The sequence below is a fragment of the Phodopus roborovskii genome, unplaced genomic scaffold, assembly GCF_943737965.1.
Source record: "Phodopus roborovskii unplaced genomic scaffold, PHOROB, whole genome shotgun sequence".
Classification (NCBI taxonomy): Eukaryota; Metazoa; Chordata; class Mammalia; order Rodentia; family Cricetidae; genus Phodopus; species Phodopus roborovskii.
This window is the reverse complement of record NW_026125059.1, coordinates 5,140,206-5,154,441: the sequence shown is the minus strand read 5'-3', so window position 1 is coordinate 5,154,441 and position 14,236 is coordinate 5,140,206. Positions and strand designations below refer to the sequence as shown.

The 14,236-nt window shown below is 48.3% G+C and overlaps 1 protein-coding gene across 1 annotated transcript in view; it reads left to right on the top strand.

Annotated features, from left to right (window-relative positions):
• Rab22a (RAB22A, member RAS oncogene family) overlaps window positions 1-13,518 on the top strand; it is a 52,348-nt gene extending 38,830 nt beyond the window's left edge. The window contains exons 4-7 of the mRNA XM_051185408.1: window positions 6,885-6,956; window positions 7,033-7,139; window positions 7,716-7,825; window positions 12,613-13,518. Of these exons, the coding sequence (XP_051041365.1) occupies window positions 6,885-6,956; window positions 7,033-7,139; window positions 7,716-7,825; window positions 12,613-12,710 (387 nt within the window). The 3' untranslated portion in view covers window positions 12,711-13,518. The remainder of the gene's footprint in view (window positions 1-6,884; window positions 6,957-7,032; window positions 7,140-7,715; window positions 7,826-12,612) is intronic.
• The last annotated feature ends 718 nt before the right edge of the window (window positions 13,519-14,236 follow it).

Sequence of the window (14,236 nt, the reverse complement as noted above, 5' to 3'; positions counted from 1 at the left end):
TTCCGTTCTGGGCACTAAGTCCAGTTTCTCTGGTGAGGTGCCTGCAGCAGCCACCCCATTATTCAGTGGCATTGAATTTTGTTTTCAAATGACTTATCCAAACAGAGCATCTGTCAGGTGCGCGACCATGCCCTAAACTCTTCCGGGTTCCAGAGAAGTGATCAGGAGAAAGACCGCATAGGCGCTGTGTGTGGCATAGACTCTGACAAGAATCATGGCAGACAAACGGAAGAACACTAACTTACTGGGATCCCAGACGGAGGCACTGTACATTTGAGCAGAGGTCATGCCTCAGCCTTACCCTTTGTTGCCACCCTTCTGTCTTGATGGCCTGTGTGCATCTGGGATGGGGAGTTAGCACAGTGGTCCCTGTGTGACCATCACCCTTCATCCTGCAGTAGCACTGCTTCCCTGAGTCCTACTAGATGTATGTACACGCTGCCGTCATGTTAGCCAAGCACATGGGCTTTCCCTAGTAGTGAGAGATGTGCCCTTCTGTTGGGTCCCGTGTCTCACCCACCCCCTCAGATTTGTTTGATGCTCACATGCTGCCACCATGAAAGTGGAATGAATGCCTAGGCATGAACCTCCCCTCTACTCAAGTGGTCACAGGAGCCTGAAGACTGACTATCTGCTTTGCCTGCCTTTCCCTTCCCTAGCTCCCATTGGTTCTTTGGCTGATTGTGCTGCTCTGTGGTTCAGTCTGGCTTCCTTGCCTGAAGTACCATCTTTCAGCCTAGAGCTGGGCAGGAGATGCTGAAAGGCCAGGCCAGGGACATGGTGCTTGACCAGGAGACTCTGCAGCAAGACTAGTTTCAGGAGAGGAATACTGGGTTTGGCCAGTCATTATGGAGGACATACCCAGGCCTCCAGATGTCAGGGTTCATCCAGGACTAGATCCTCTAAGGCCCTGTGTGGTAACCATAGCTGGACTCCACCCCACCTCTTCTGCCAGTCTGCTGTGGAGTTTCTCCAGGGTGCCGCACAACTGGAGAGTCTCTTTTCTGTCTTCCCATCTTTGGCCCAGTAACTCCCCAGCCTTTGGAGCCTATCTCTGCTGCCCGGGGGAGCTGCTGCCCGGAAGGAGCTGCCCTGACCGCCCGCTGCCATAAAGCTGTGCTTCTTCGGCTCAGATCTGGGTTCATGTTGCATTCTTCTGACAGTTGTTGGCCATTCGGTTCTTCAGCTGTCCACTCTGCTGGCTTCAGCTGCCTTCACTGTCACTCAGGTGTTCTGCAGCCTTTTGACTGCTCTCTGTTTTCCTCCCTCCAGCCCTGACCCATGTCACTACTCAGAGAACCCAGACACTGTGGGGATCATTGATCAGACACTGCTGTCTTCATGCCCACCCTCATTCGCCTCTATCTGTGTGCGAAGGACCCATGCGACCCATGTGTCCTGCTCCACTCCTGTCCCTGCGTGCAGGCCTCCATGCAGGTCCTTACACACACTTGCCATCAGGCCTTGAGTGTGAGTGTGTGACACTGGCTCTTCTCAAAGGCACTTGTCTCCCTCTGTCACTCACTCACGGGCTTCTGACCAGCTTTTGGCCTCAGGCTAAATGTCACTCCTCAGAGTTTTCCTTCCTCCCTGTTACCTGAGCAGGGGCTCTGGTTCATTCTCTATCATTGCCAGACACTCGACACAAGTTGTAATATCTGCTCATCTGTCTGCCTTTATTGACAGCTCCTTCCACCAAGATGTAAATGTCAAGAGCTGGGCCTGCAGTATCTTGCTTACTGCTGTAGTCCCAGTGCTGGCACAATACCCAAAGGCAGACTCACGCCAGGGCTAGTCGGGAGGCAGCGCAGCACGTGAACGCTATCCTGAGTGAACAGTCACCTGTTTCCTTACATTTCTGTCTTCCATTTAGACTGTGGCCTCTCAGAGAGGCTGGGACTGCCTTGGTGTGTGTCCCAGCGCTTGGCACCTGGCGTTGATGTTAATACTTAGTTAGGTCCGCTGACAGATGAGGACAGATCTCTGCCGACTGTGGTTAGTGCAGGGATAGGTTTCTGATGGTAGCGTGTGTATTGCTTAGCTTTCTGTAGGACTGAGATTCATGGTGGGGACCCAAGACCATTGCAGAATGAAGAGGCTTTTTGATGAGCTGCACAAACGTCCTCCCCATTTGGCCCTCATATCTGCTGCCCCATGTAGCTCTGACAAGTCTCCAATGATGGCAAAGTGATTTCACCAAGTTGATGAAAGCAAGTAAGAACTGGATGGTATGTGAGTCCTTGACTGGGGAGCTCATTACAGTAAAAGAAGTGCTGAGAAGACAATGGTTGTATACCGAAGGGCTAAGAAGCACCTAGGGAAACAGACTGGGGCCCTCAGATGTTTTTTCAAAGCGAATGTTTCTGAGGCCCATGAGAGTCCACTGTGAAATGAAAGGTTCCAGGTTGTGCTCGCGTACATTTCTAGCAGAAGCAGTTCGCCAGGCTGTCTCCTTACTGACTCAGACTTCTCTAAAAATCAGCTCCTGGCTGTAAAAATAAGCCTGAGGTTTCTCAAATGCCAGATTAAATGAAACTTGTTTTCATGATTAAATTTGTTTTTTTAAGACTGAGCATTTGTGAGTCTCTTGTCCACTGTTTACAATTTGAGTGAGCTCATTTTGTCACCATTTGTCCACTTACCCTTCACTGAGACTTCTGGGATGTGCCAAGACGGCCTAGCCCTACGCAGATGGCTATCGTGAGTGTATATCGTATGTACGCTCTAAGCGCAGGGCAGCGTGTGACAGTACGCTAGTGCTGCCTGACTATGTGACAGCCTAGGTGGCTTCTCAGCCACACCTCTAACAGCCATATCTGCAACCCTGTTCTCTGCGCTTGTTCTGGCTCCCTGTTCCTCGGAGGTCAGAACAGTATAAAGGCATAGTTCTCACAGTATTCACACAAACAGTTGTTGTTAGTGCTTCAGCCGGACAAGGATCGCTTAGGAGCATCCAGAACTGGGACTGGAGACCATGGGCTATGATGAACCAGCCACCTCCTCTTGTAAATAAAGGTTTATTGAAACACAGGCATGTTTATCTGTTCAATTTGTCTGTGTTTTTTACTCTACAGTAACCCTGGTCCAGAAATAGAGTAACCCTATGACATAAATAAGAGTATCATGGAGCTAAAGCTATTTCTTGTCTGGTCCGCCACAGGGAAAGTTTGCTGTCCCCTAATCCAGAGCCAGATTTGGGGTACAGATGTGATGACATTTTTGAACTCTCCTTATCTGTGTCCATCTTCTTTCTTCACCAAAACATTATGAGAGACTTCAGAATGGCCAGCTTGGCTCATAAATGTTGGATGAGACTTTACAAAGTAGCTTTCTAAAAAAGTGCGGCCAAACAACCAGTGAGCAAGGCTGGAGCAGCATACGCGGGCATGGGCCAGGCCTCACAGGCCTGCCCGGTTAACTCCCAAGCCTGTGGCACACAGTAGCAAGGAGTCAAGCAGAAAATGCCTTTTCATGATTGTGATAATGAAAAGATATTGTCTAGAGTGCTAGAACACTGGGCAAGGCCAGTGAGCCCTGGAAAGATGCATCCCAGAAAGAAAGAGGACCCTGAAGTCTGTTTAGAACCCTCCTCAAGCCTAAGTGAATGTGCAGAGGGGACATCGCAAAACCCAACAGCAGTCAACAGGAGGAAAATCAGTGTGAAGATGATTTCAAAGCTGCAGTGCAATGTGAGACACAGCTAGTGTGCCTTCCTAATTGTCACATGTATGCAGAAACAAGAAGGTGGCTGGCCAGCCGGCCAGCCCTGTGCTGAGTATCTACAGCCAGAGTCTAAAGTGTGCCTGAAATGTGTCAGAGGCTCAAAGAGTGGCAAGCTGACTGCAGGTGGAAGAAGCTGATGAGGAATATGATGGAAATGCCATGATTGAAAGCCACAGTGTGGACAGTAGAACAGGTCACCTGGGGACCAAGGAAGGAAAGGCCAGGAAAGTCTTGAGTGTCTCAACAGCATAGCAACGCAGTCAGCTGAGTAAAGCATAGCCCCGCTCCCAGGAGAACAAAGAGGGGTGCAGGTTAAACACAGTGTGTCTGTAATTGGTGGCTGAACTCTTACAGTTTTAGTGAGATACCAGTTCTCAAATCTGAGAGCTTCAGCAAACCTTTAAGTACAACAAGGACCCTAGTCAAACTGCCAAAAAAGTGAAGCTAAAGAGAAAATGCTCAAATGGCCAGAGATATGTTGTATACCAGAGAACAGTATGCGTGGGGCTCTACTTCTCACAGAAGCAGTGCAGGCAGACCTTTAGTGTGCTGAGGGCACACAGACGAGTGAGTCTGCCAAGATCATCTCATCTCCCAGATACAAAATCAAAGTAGTCTTAGAGAAAGTGAGAGCAGAGAGTTCAGCGGTAGCAGCCCCAGAGTGGCCCCTCAGAGCCAACAGAAAGAAATAATGAGCACTGCAGGTGATAGAGGGCAAAGAGCATCATTTTTCTTCTCAACGCCTGGGCAACTAGTTACCTTATTCAACAATTAGCGTGTGCATTTGAAGCATTTAGCAACAGCAGCCAAAGAATGGTGAAGTAAGCAGGGTGAGATTCATGCAAGGTTCTTTTAGGCAAGGTTAGATGTTTTATAAGAAGATCTAATGTTTTATAAGAAGCATACATTTAAATTAGAAGTGGATAAAAAAAAAAAAAACTTATGTTGTAGTTGCAAGAACAACCACCTAATAAGTAATGCAGAAAAGTATAGCTAAGAGGCGAGGCGAGGTGGGATTGGGTCTGACACACTAAGCCTAGAGTTTGGTCCCCAGCACTACATAAGCCAGGAGCAATGGCTCACACCTGTAACCCCTTCGTCTGGGCATTGAGGGAGTATCAGGGTTAGGGTCATCCTTGGTCACATCATGAATTCGAGACAACCAAGGATACTAAAACTTAGTCACTGGAGAGAGGGAGGGAGGAAGGGCAGGTGGGCAGGCATTTTAAAAAATTTGAACACATTTGCAACAAAGCCCCTAGACCTGTGTGCAAACACAGCATGTGCTCTTAGAAGTGAAAGGACCAAGCAGCCCACTGAGCAGCAGAAGTGACAGCACTGCTGTGTCACAGACCTCAGCTGTGGTGCTCCAAGAAGTGCGCACTCCTGTGCTCAGAGGGGAGAACAACCTGCGAGGCTGGGAAGGGTCTTCTCTGCAGAAAGGGGAAACCAGCAACGCTGTGGTGATGGTCCATCAGCAGACGGACTTGCGGGCAAGTGTCACCAAGGTTAGAGGCCGTGCAGGGATTGTCTGTGTTGACAGAAGTGCTTTGTCTTTGTGATGAGCATTTACATGGGGATTTACATTTGTCAGCTGACACCTTGTAGACTTGCAATCTGCTTTTCTTGGTGTGACTTTCCCCTTACAAAACTGTAGAGAAAGATAGGACCCTCCAAAGGATGTTGCCATCACAAACACATCCATAGTGGAGGCAGCTGGGACCATAATCCCAGCCCCACTTGCGTGCCTCTGTCTCCTCTCACACTGTTCAAGTCAGCCCAGTGTTTTCAATGTTGGGGGCGGGGTGCAGAAAGGACTGAAACCAGTCAGCTTGTAAACTCTTGGTTACCCTCTAGTGAGTGAGGTCCACGGCAGGCCCTAGCTAGCAGTCATGATGTCTTCCCTCATTGGGGGTTCCAGTTCTAATGTCACTACTTTATCAGAAGGAAGACCATGAACTCAGAGACATTCAAGAGCCACATGCCTACTGTGTGTGTTCCGCATGTACACCCAATGCCAACCAACCACCACAAAGGGAGCAGGGTACAGTACAGGAATGTTGCATCACTCTTGGGGACCAGGCTTAAAAGTGAGGTATAAGATGAAGGCATGATACTTGGTAGGGGAAATCCACACTGGAACATTTGCCCAAAACCCAGATCTGAGTGAGGAAAGAGCTTCACGTTTTCTATCCCACACTCCTGCAAAGAAATGGCCTACTGAATTGATAGTTCCCTCCCTAAGTCCCTCTCTCGTGTGTGCTGGGAGGAGGCAGAAACTGCTTACGGTGTGACATTGTGAAAGTAGAGTGAGGCCTATGCATGCCGACGTTAGAAAAGTTGCAAACTCATTCAGGTCGGGAATTTAAGTGTGCATTCATGTCTAGAACTGTTCACAGCAGTGGCTTTTGTTTGTTTTAGCTCATCTCTATACATCCCAGCTGCAGACCCCCCCTATCCTCCCCTCCCAGTCCCCTCCCAACCCTTATTCCCTACTCCATTCCTGCCCCTTAGCCCCCTCCTCTTCCATCCCCATCCAGGGCAGGTCTCCCATGAGTATCAGTATCAAGTTGCAGTATTAAGGCTGGGCAAGGCGACCCAGTGTGAGGAGTAGAATCCCAAAAGACAGCAAAAGAGTCGGAAACAGCCCCTGTTCCCACTGTTAGGAGCCCCACAAGAGGACCAAACCAAACAATTGAAATATCTATGCAGAGGGCCTAAGTCAGTTCCATGCAGGCCCTCTGGTTGTCCATTCAGTCTCTTTGAGGCCCTGTGATCCTAAGTTAGTTGATTGTGTGAGCCTTCCCATAGTGGGTTAACCCTTTGGCTATAGTTAGCAGGGTTTTTGTGTCCTCGGTTTGGGAAGCCAAAGTTTAAAGGACTATAGAGCAAATGAATTTGGGAATCAGAATGCTTTCTTAACTGAAACAATTGTTTATAGCTCCACATTCCATTCATATAAAGCTGTTTTCTAGACTGTCTTCCAGGACATTCCAGTACTACCTCGCTGTTAGTAGTCACAGGTTCATTTGCTGTGAGCCATTACTCATCCTCTGCTTTCAGAGAGAGAGTACCTTTTGTGCAGGGATAATGGACTTGAGTCTGCTAAAAGGATATCCTTAACTGGCTGTCCCCTATCATTTCTTCTTCTCCCTCTGCAGTTTCGTGCGTTGGCACCGATGTACTATCGAGGGTCAGCGGCAGCCATCATCGTTTATGACATCACAAAAGAAGTAAGACTTTCTTCCTTTCTTCTTAGACACCGTTGTCTGTTGCTCAGGCCTCCAGCTCTCTCCTTCTTTGTTGCAGGAGACGTTTTCAACGTTGAAGAACTGGGTGAGGGAGCTCCGGCAGCACGGGCCCCCTAGCATTGTTGTTGCCATCGCTGGGAACAAATGTGATCTTACCGATGTCAGGTGAGTTATTAGACAAGAGATTCCCATGCCGATTACATGTTCTTTTTCTAATGAGCCATATCCATGGTAAGAGTCTAGCTTTTATTTTATCTCTGACATTGAAAAATTTCTTGTGTTATTTGGTTGGCCCTGAAGTTTCAAGCTAAAATGAAGACTAAAGGCATTTGGACTTAATTATATTACATGTAGACAGGCGTGTAATTTACTCAAACATTGGTGGTATCACATATGACATTATCTGAGATCATTGCCTCTCAGGCTGCCATGACACGGAGTAATTGAATGCAAAAAGTGCATCTATTGACAGTGTCAGTGTACCATATCTGACTCTCAGAGCGAAGACCTTGTTTTGTTTTGTTTTGTTTTGTTTTGTTTTGTTTTGTTTTGTTGGTCGGGGTTGTTTGTTTAACATAGGGGTTGGAGAAAACCTTAACATGAAGGTCATGTAATGGGAAAGACTGTCTGGAATTAGGCCACCGCTGACCCAGATCAGCCAGCGGTGTTCTGTTGTGTAGGGTGTGGTGAGGGGAAGGTCTCAAGGGGCAGAACTTCTGATTAGCAATTGTTGCCTTCCAGAGAAGTCATGGAGAGAGATGCTAAGGACTACGCCGATTCCATTCATGCCATCTTTGTAGAGACCAGCGCAAAAAATGCGATAAACATAAATGAACTCTTTATAGAGATTAGTAAGTATCTGCATCTCTGGGGCGTCCTCCACTAAGGGTAGACACAGCAGTTTTCCTTCTGAGACGGTGGCCACAGCAGGAGGCTTGAACAGTTGAGGATAGCCAGTCTGTCTGTCACAGAGCGGTTTCTGGAGTGGTGTTGCTTAGTAGTGAGCACCTTTCCAGAAAGAATTCCTCTCAATGTCCAAGCTGCCTAATGCTCTCCTAAGCATGTCTCAGTTATTCATGCAATCACAAATGAACAGAATGGACTGCAAAGGTGGCTTGGTGGGGAGCATGCATTGCTCCTTCAGAGGGCCTGAGTTCATTCCCAGCACCTAGCTCGTGCTCACAGCCACCCGCTCTGGGGAGACCCACGCTTCCGGCCTCTGAGCCTCGTGCTCACAGCCACCCGCTCTGGGGAGACCCACGCTTCCGGCCTCTGAGTGCAGCCGTGCTCACAGCCACCCGCTCTGGGGAGACCCACGCTTCCGGCCTCTGAGCCTCGTGCTCACAGCCACCCGCTCTGGGGAGACCCACGCTTCCGGCCTCTGAGTGCAGCCGTGCTTGTGCTCACACCTCTACACAGACGACAGACACACACACACAGGGCCAAACATGCTCAAGAGCTCTAGAAGGAAAGAAAAAATACATACACAGAACAACTCACTGGAAACGAAAAATGGGGGTGTGGTCTGTGTGTAAGAAAACCCCAGAACTTAGTCCTTGGCAAGGGAAGGAAGGCCAGACATCCCGGCCTTCTTCCTTCAGGGTGCTGGCATTTGACTGCGGGTGAGAGAAGCTGTTCCGTGCCTTTGGGATTCTCTGCAGATTGCTTCTGTGTTTATTCATTCCATTCAAATTCATCAAAATATTTATTGGGAACTGTTCCAGACTCAAGGGAACCAGACTAAAGAAGATAGACACAGCCCTTGCTTCCCTGGGGTGTATGTTCCGTTGAGCAAGTCAGGCAGTGAACTCCAAATAAATAGGATCATTTCACACAATAATAAGAGATAGGAAGAAAGCAATGAGATAGATGTAAGCATGTGTGCAGAGCGTCCAAGAAAGCCCCTCTGGGGAAGAGAGTTGGAAGCTGAGCCTGATGAAGGTCTCTCTGAGGCAGTGGGATGACTTGCTTTTACAGAGCACAGCCAGCTCCCAAATGGAGGGAGCAGCTGCCCTAGCACAGTGCATTTACCCATCAACTGCCCTTAGGTTGAAATCCACAGTAGCTGCAAGCTACAAGAGCTCTTAGCCTTAGTGAAGGCGAAAGTCATGAATGGCAAGAGCCATACAGGGACTGCCCCAAGGGAGCCAGTGTGTTCCCCCGAAGACTGAACCAATAGCAGCAGTTGGGGCCACTCTGGGTTCTAAAGATTAGGCATGTTTTGTTCTTTGTATTTCATTTTTGAGGCAGGGACTCACTCTGTAACTCAGTCTTGAACTCACAGCAGTCCCCTGCCTCAGCCTCCAAAGCGCTAGACTTCACAAATGTGAGTTCATACATCTAGTCCTGAGATAGCTTAGATGGTTCAGAGATCTGGATTTTTTTGTATGTGTTCCATTGCTTTAATTTGACCACGAATTTAAACCTTTTCAGAGCTGTTGGCGACATCACAGCCAGTGGTCTGCCCCTGGCACGCTCGGGCATTTCTCTTCATTTCAGGAGTAGGGACATGGTGCTCATAACTAGCAGGCAGCCACGTTCATAGTGTGTCACGTGTTGAGATGATTCTTGGTTTTGATGTGGCTTCTTTTTTTTACACTATAGCAATCTTAAAAATAAACAGGTCGTGGACTTTATGACCAACAAATCCTTACACTGAAACTTAGACAAGCAGGATGCAGCCCTGTGCTGGTGTCTTCCCTGACATGCTCAGGGCCTGGGCTCAGTTGCTAGCACTGCAGAGAGAAGGAGATGCAGAGATAGCGCACACACTGAGGAGAACTGAACATGGCCACAGAGATGAAGACCAGACAGAGGTAGAGGTCATCTCTGGTTTTGCTCAGTGAGTACTGTCAGGAAACTTGTGCCTAGCACACGGCTTGGGTTGAAAGCATAATGTACATACAGGAAAGGTCAATTTTAGAAGCACCAAGGGGCTGGGTTGTGTCAGAAAGAGCAAAGCCTTGGCTTGGCATTCAGAGAAGCTCAGCTGCTCCCACCCCCAAGGATGACCCAGCCTGGTGACTGAATCCAGTTGGGTTTCTTTCCCATGTTTTATTTTAGGTTTTTGGTTTTGTTTTTTGTTTTGTTTTTTTTTGGGGGGGGGGTTGTTTTTGTTTTATTTTGTTTTGTTTTTGAGACAGGATCTCACTACGTAGCCCAGGCTGTCCTGAAACTCCTTTTGTATACCAGGCTGGCCTTGAACTCAAAGAAATCGCCCTGCTTCTGTGTCCCCTGTGCTAGGTAGGATAAGGATAGCACTTTGCTGTCTACTGTCCCCATCTTCTATAGCCCGGCCTGGCCTCACACTTCTCTGTTACTCAGGATGAGGGTGACTTTGGCCTCCTTGCTTTCCCTCCTGATCCCTAGAGTAAACCCACACCACCATGCCTATTTGTTCCGTGCTGAGAATTGAACCCAGTACTTCACATATGCTAGGCAGTCATTCTTTGAGCTACTTTGCCATCCCTTCTGTGTCTAGCTTCTATTCTATATTACATGTTTAAATTGTCCATATATCCCATACAGCTGCAAAAGATGCAGAACTCAAAGTTGGGAAGAAGAAATGGGGACTGTTTGCAGTATGATTGTACCTTCTGTTGTTGACAGACATTGGGCAGTTGCTTCTAACTTAGGGCACTTGCAGGCTGCTCTGTGGAGCATCCTGTGTCCTCTGGGGAACATCTGGACGCATTTTTGCTCAGTATCTCTGTGCCCAAGAGAAAAATTGCTGGGTCATTAGGTTTGCATGTGTTCACTGTGAGTTTACTGCCAAACAGTTTGCAAAGTGGCAGCTGTGCCAGCTGCTGCCCACAGCAGTGGTGTACAAGATTTCTTCCCCGTCAGTCTGTGGGAGAGGCAGGACCTGCATCTCCATGTCTGCTTTGAAGCTGAGTGCCTGCCTGTCCGCATATAGATTTCCACCTGACAGTAGCTGGTGTCCTCTGCTTCAGAGTCCTTAATCTCATGCCTGCCTTCTGCCGAGTCACCATCCATCCCCCTTCCAAATGACTTGTCCTTTACTCTGGACCTCAGTCCCTGCTTGATTATTGTTAGAAATGCCTTCCCCTTTGCTTTGACTTTGATTTCTGAATCAGTCCCTCAGTGAACTGAGCTTTCCAGCCTTATCCAGATTCACTTTGTCCTTTGCTTTATGGTCAGCAGAGTTCCTGCTTGAGAAACCATTGGCCATGCTCAGACCATCAAGCTGTCGCCTGCTTTCTTCTAAAACACTTTTCTCACATTTGAAAATCTTTTGTCACATTTCACGCTTGCCTATGTGGTACCAGCTGTATTTCAGTTTCCCTTTATTGAGAACACCCATAATGACAGGAACCTTCGAGAGGCTTAACTGCATTTGTGATTTATTCACAGCAGTGTCGCAACACATTTGGAAAGTTGTAGAGCTCTTTCTGTCCATGTGGAAGTCACACTGTGCACTGTCTACACAGGTTGCCGCCCACAGTGGGGATCTCTCAAGACTTTGCGGCCACACCCAGAGAGTTGTCAGCGATTTTCTCTCAGCCTTGCTCATGTTACATGTCCCTGTGTGGTAATTCCTTCCCTCTTTAAAAAAAAAAAAAAAACAGACAGGAAGCCTTTCTCTAAAGCCTTGTGCTGTGCCACAGAGATCTGGGAGAGCCGCAGGGGAACATGCCACACTGGAGGCCCAGTCCAGCACGAGGACGCCAATCACACAGAAAACAAGGCCAGCATGTTGCTGGTGTCCTGGTGCTTTGTAGCTTTGTGAGGGTTGGAATAACACAGAAGGAGAAGGCAGGAAAACTTTTGTGCAAGCAGCAGCCTTGAGCCATATCAGCCAGGTGGGTGGACGGTGATTGAAGAGCAGTAAAGTGAAGCCTGTCCCTCTCCTACGTTGTCATTGGAGATAATGCCACAGCCTCTTCAGAGAGCGACTTGGCAGCACCTGTCAGAAGTTAAATCGCAATAAGTAATCACTGGGAATATGGTGCATGTGTCAGATAAATGCCCAGGGGTAGGACAGTGCCCTGGCTCCTCCCCCCAGTTCCTGACTCCCCACACAGTTGCCCAGAGCACTGAATCACTGAGGACTGATGCCCAGCAGTAGAGGGATGGTTAGTCAAGGAGATAGTGCACATGCTCAGCTATTCAGAGCAGCAGCAGCAGCCCACTGTGTACTGGGAGGGACCATCCTAAGGGGCAGAGGAGCTGAGTACAATCTGGGAGTATCCACATGCCTGTGATGGCCCCTGCCATGAAACATGGAATCAGGCGTGTTGGTCATTTTTGTTTTTTGGTGTTTTTTTCCCCCTAAATGTGTTTACTGGCTCAAGAGAAAATATTTTAGTCTAATTTATGTATTGAACAGGTTTACTAAGTGTACCCTTATTTAGACCCTGGAATGGAAATTTGTTAGTTTAAGACTGGAGACATCTGAAAGTCTGGTGGCTTCTGGTGCCATGGCAGTCTTGTGCTTCACTGTGGCAGGTGTGCTTTGGGTTCAGGCTTAGGTGATGCTGGGTCACAGTGAACGAACACACTCTTCCCTGTCATCTTACCTCAATGAAACTGTCATGTTGCGTTGCCAAAGTTGTGTCTGAGAAGGAGCAGACTGGGAAGTCAAAGCTATGCTTCCTCTCCTCTCCCTTTGGTGCAGGCCGAAGAATTCCATCCTCAGATGCCAACCCGCCGTCTGGCGGCAAGGGCTTCAAACTCCGAAGACAGCCGTCAGAGCCAAAGCGAAGCTGCTGCTGACAACCCAGGGCCCCTCGCGGATGAAGAAGCAGGTGGTCCTGGATGCTTCAGGAGGGCCATCCCTGCCACCGGCAGCTGCCTCATGCCCTGGAGTCTTCTTCATGCAAAAAGGACTCAGAGGAACTGGCTGTTGGGTTCTCTTGGAAGACTGCAGCAGATGTTTCTCTACAGACTTCTGTCACAGACTCTGGCGTGAAAAGGGACCACATCATTGGCTGTTGACCTAGCTGATGGGAAGCATGTGATGTGTGAATGGTAGGTTTGAATTGCTGGTACTTTTCTAATCAGGATACCATGTGTCATTTGTAAAGGGAAGTGAGCACTTTTGTAGATCTTAAGGGAAAAGGCTGTGGAGATGGTCGTCTCCTTGGCCCGAGTCTCTAGTGTCAGCATCGTATCCTTTAAGATGTGGGAAGTGATCACAGGTGGAGGGATGGACGTCCCCTCCACCGACTCTGAAGCACTTTCATGCACAGTAAAGAACACCGCGGCAGCGGCCTGGCTCACCTTGGGTTTACTTCTGACCCTGTATGTATCACCCACACCTTAGTTTTATCATTACATTTCTAAATAAGCTCTCGGGGTCCAGGTGATGGTGTAGAGACGCTGCCTTGTGTGTCTAAACTAATGAGGAGCAGTGGTTTTAAAAGAACAGGGAAAGAACAAAGGAAATGATTTGGTTTGGGGCCAGGAATTTTGGTTGGGGGGGAAAAAAATGTGCGCTGCCTAGCATATGTAAATTTGTAGTCTATATTTATGAGACCATTGCTAAAAAATTATAAATTATGTAAATACATTGATAACTGAGTTCCGTTTAGTCCTCCATTTAGCCCTGTGCCCCCTCTCACATGTGCCCACTCGCTGTCCAGCAGGACCGCTGGAGATGTTGAAACACATTCACCTTGTGCAGAGCCATGGAGCACTTAGCTCACAGCTTCCTTCCTCCCCCTCTTATCCCTCTGCATACCACCTGGAAATGGTAATAAAGACATATGCCTCCTCCACAAGCCTGACCAGTCCTTCCTAGCCTGGGGCAAGTGAGAGCCCAGCACCATCCATCAGTCACTCACCTGGCCTTGGCAGTAGCTAGCTCAGAGCAAGTGTGTTGAGTGCTTTGCTTGTTGACAGCCAACTCACCCCGCCCTCTGTTCCCTCTGCCCCTTAGTGCTTTGCACTCTCTTCCCTCGGGGACCTAATGAGGTTCTTAATCTAATCTAAAAACAGAGCCCTGAGTGAAACTGCTGGAGACTTGTTCCTGGCCTAATTTGGCACCCTTCCAGCCTGAGTATTGTAACGGAAGGAAATTTACAAGATTAAATAGGAAATGAAACAGCTTGAATTTCAAACCAAATTGTGTTTTCAGAGATGTCCTTAACTGAACAGTCAAAACTTTTCTAAACAGTTGTTACTACTTTGTGCCCTCCTCTACATGCTTAGAATGGAGAGGTTTTAAGGGGTGGGCAACCCAGATGGCAGAGCCCTGAGTGAGGCCTTGTAAGTGAGGCCTCGTGAGCATCTCTGCTGCT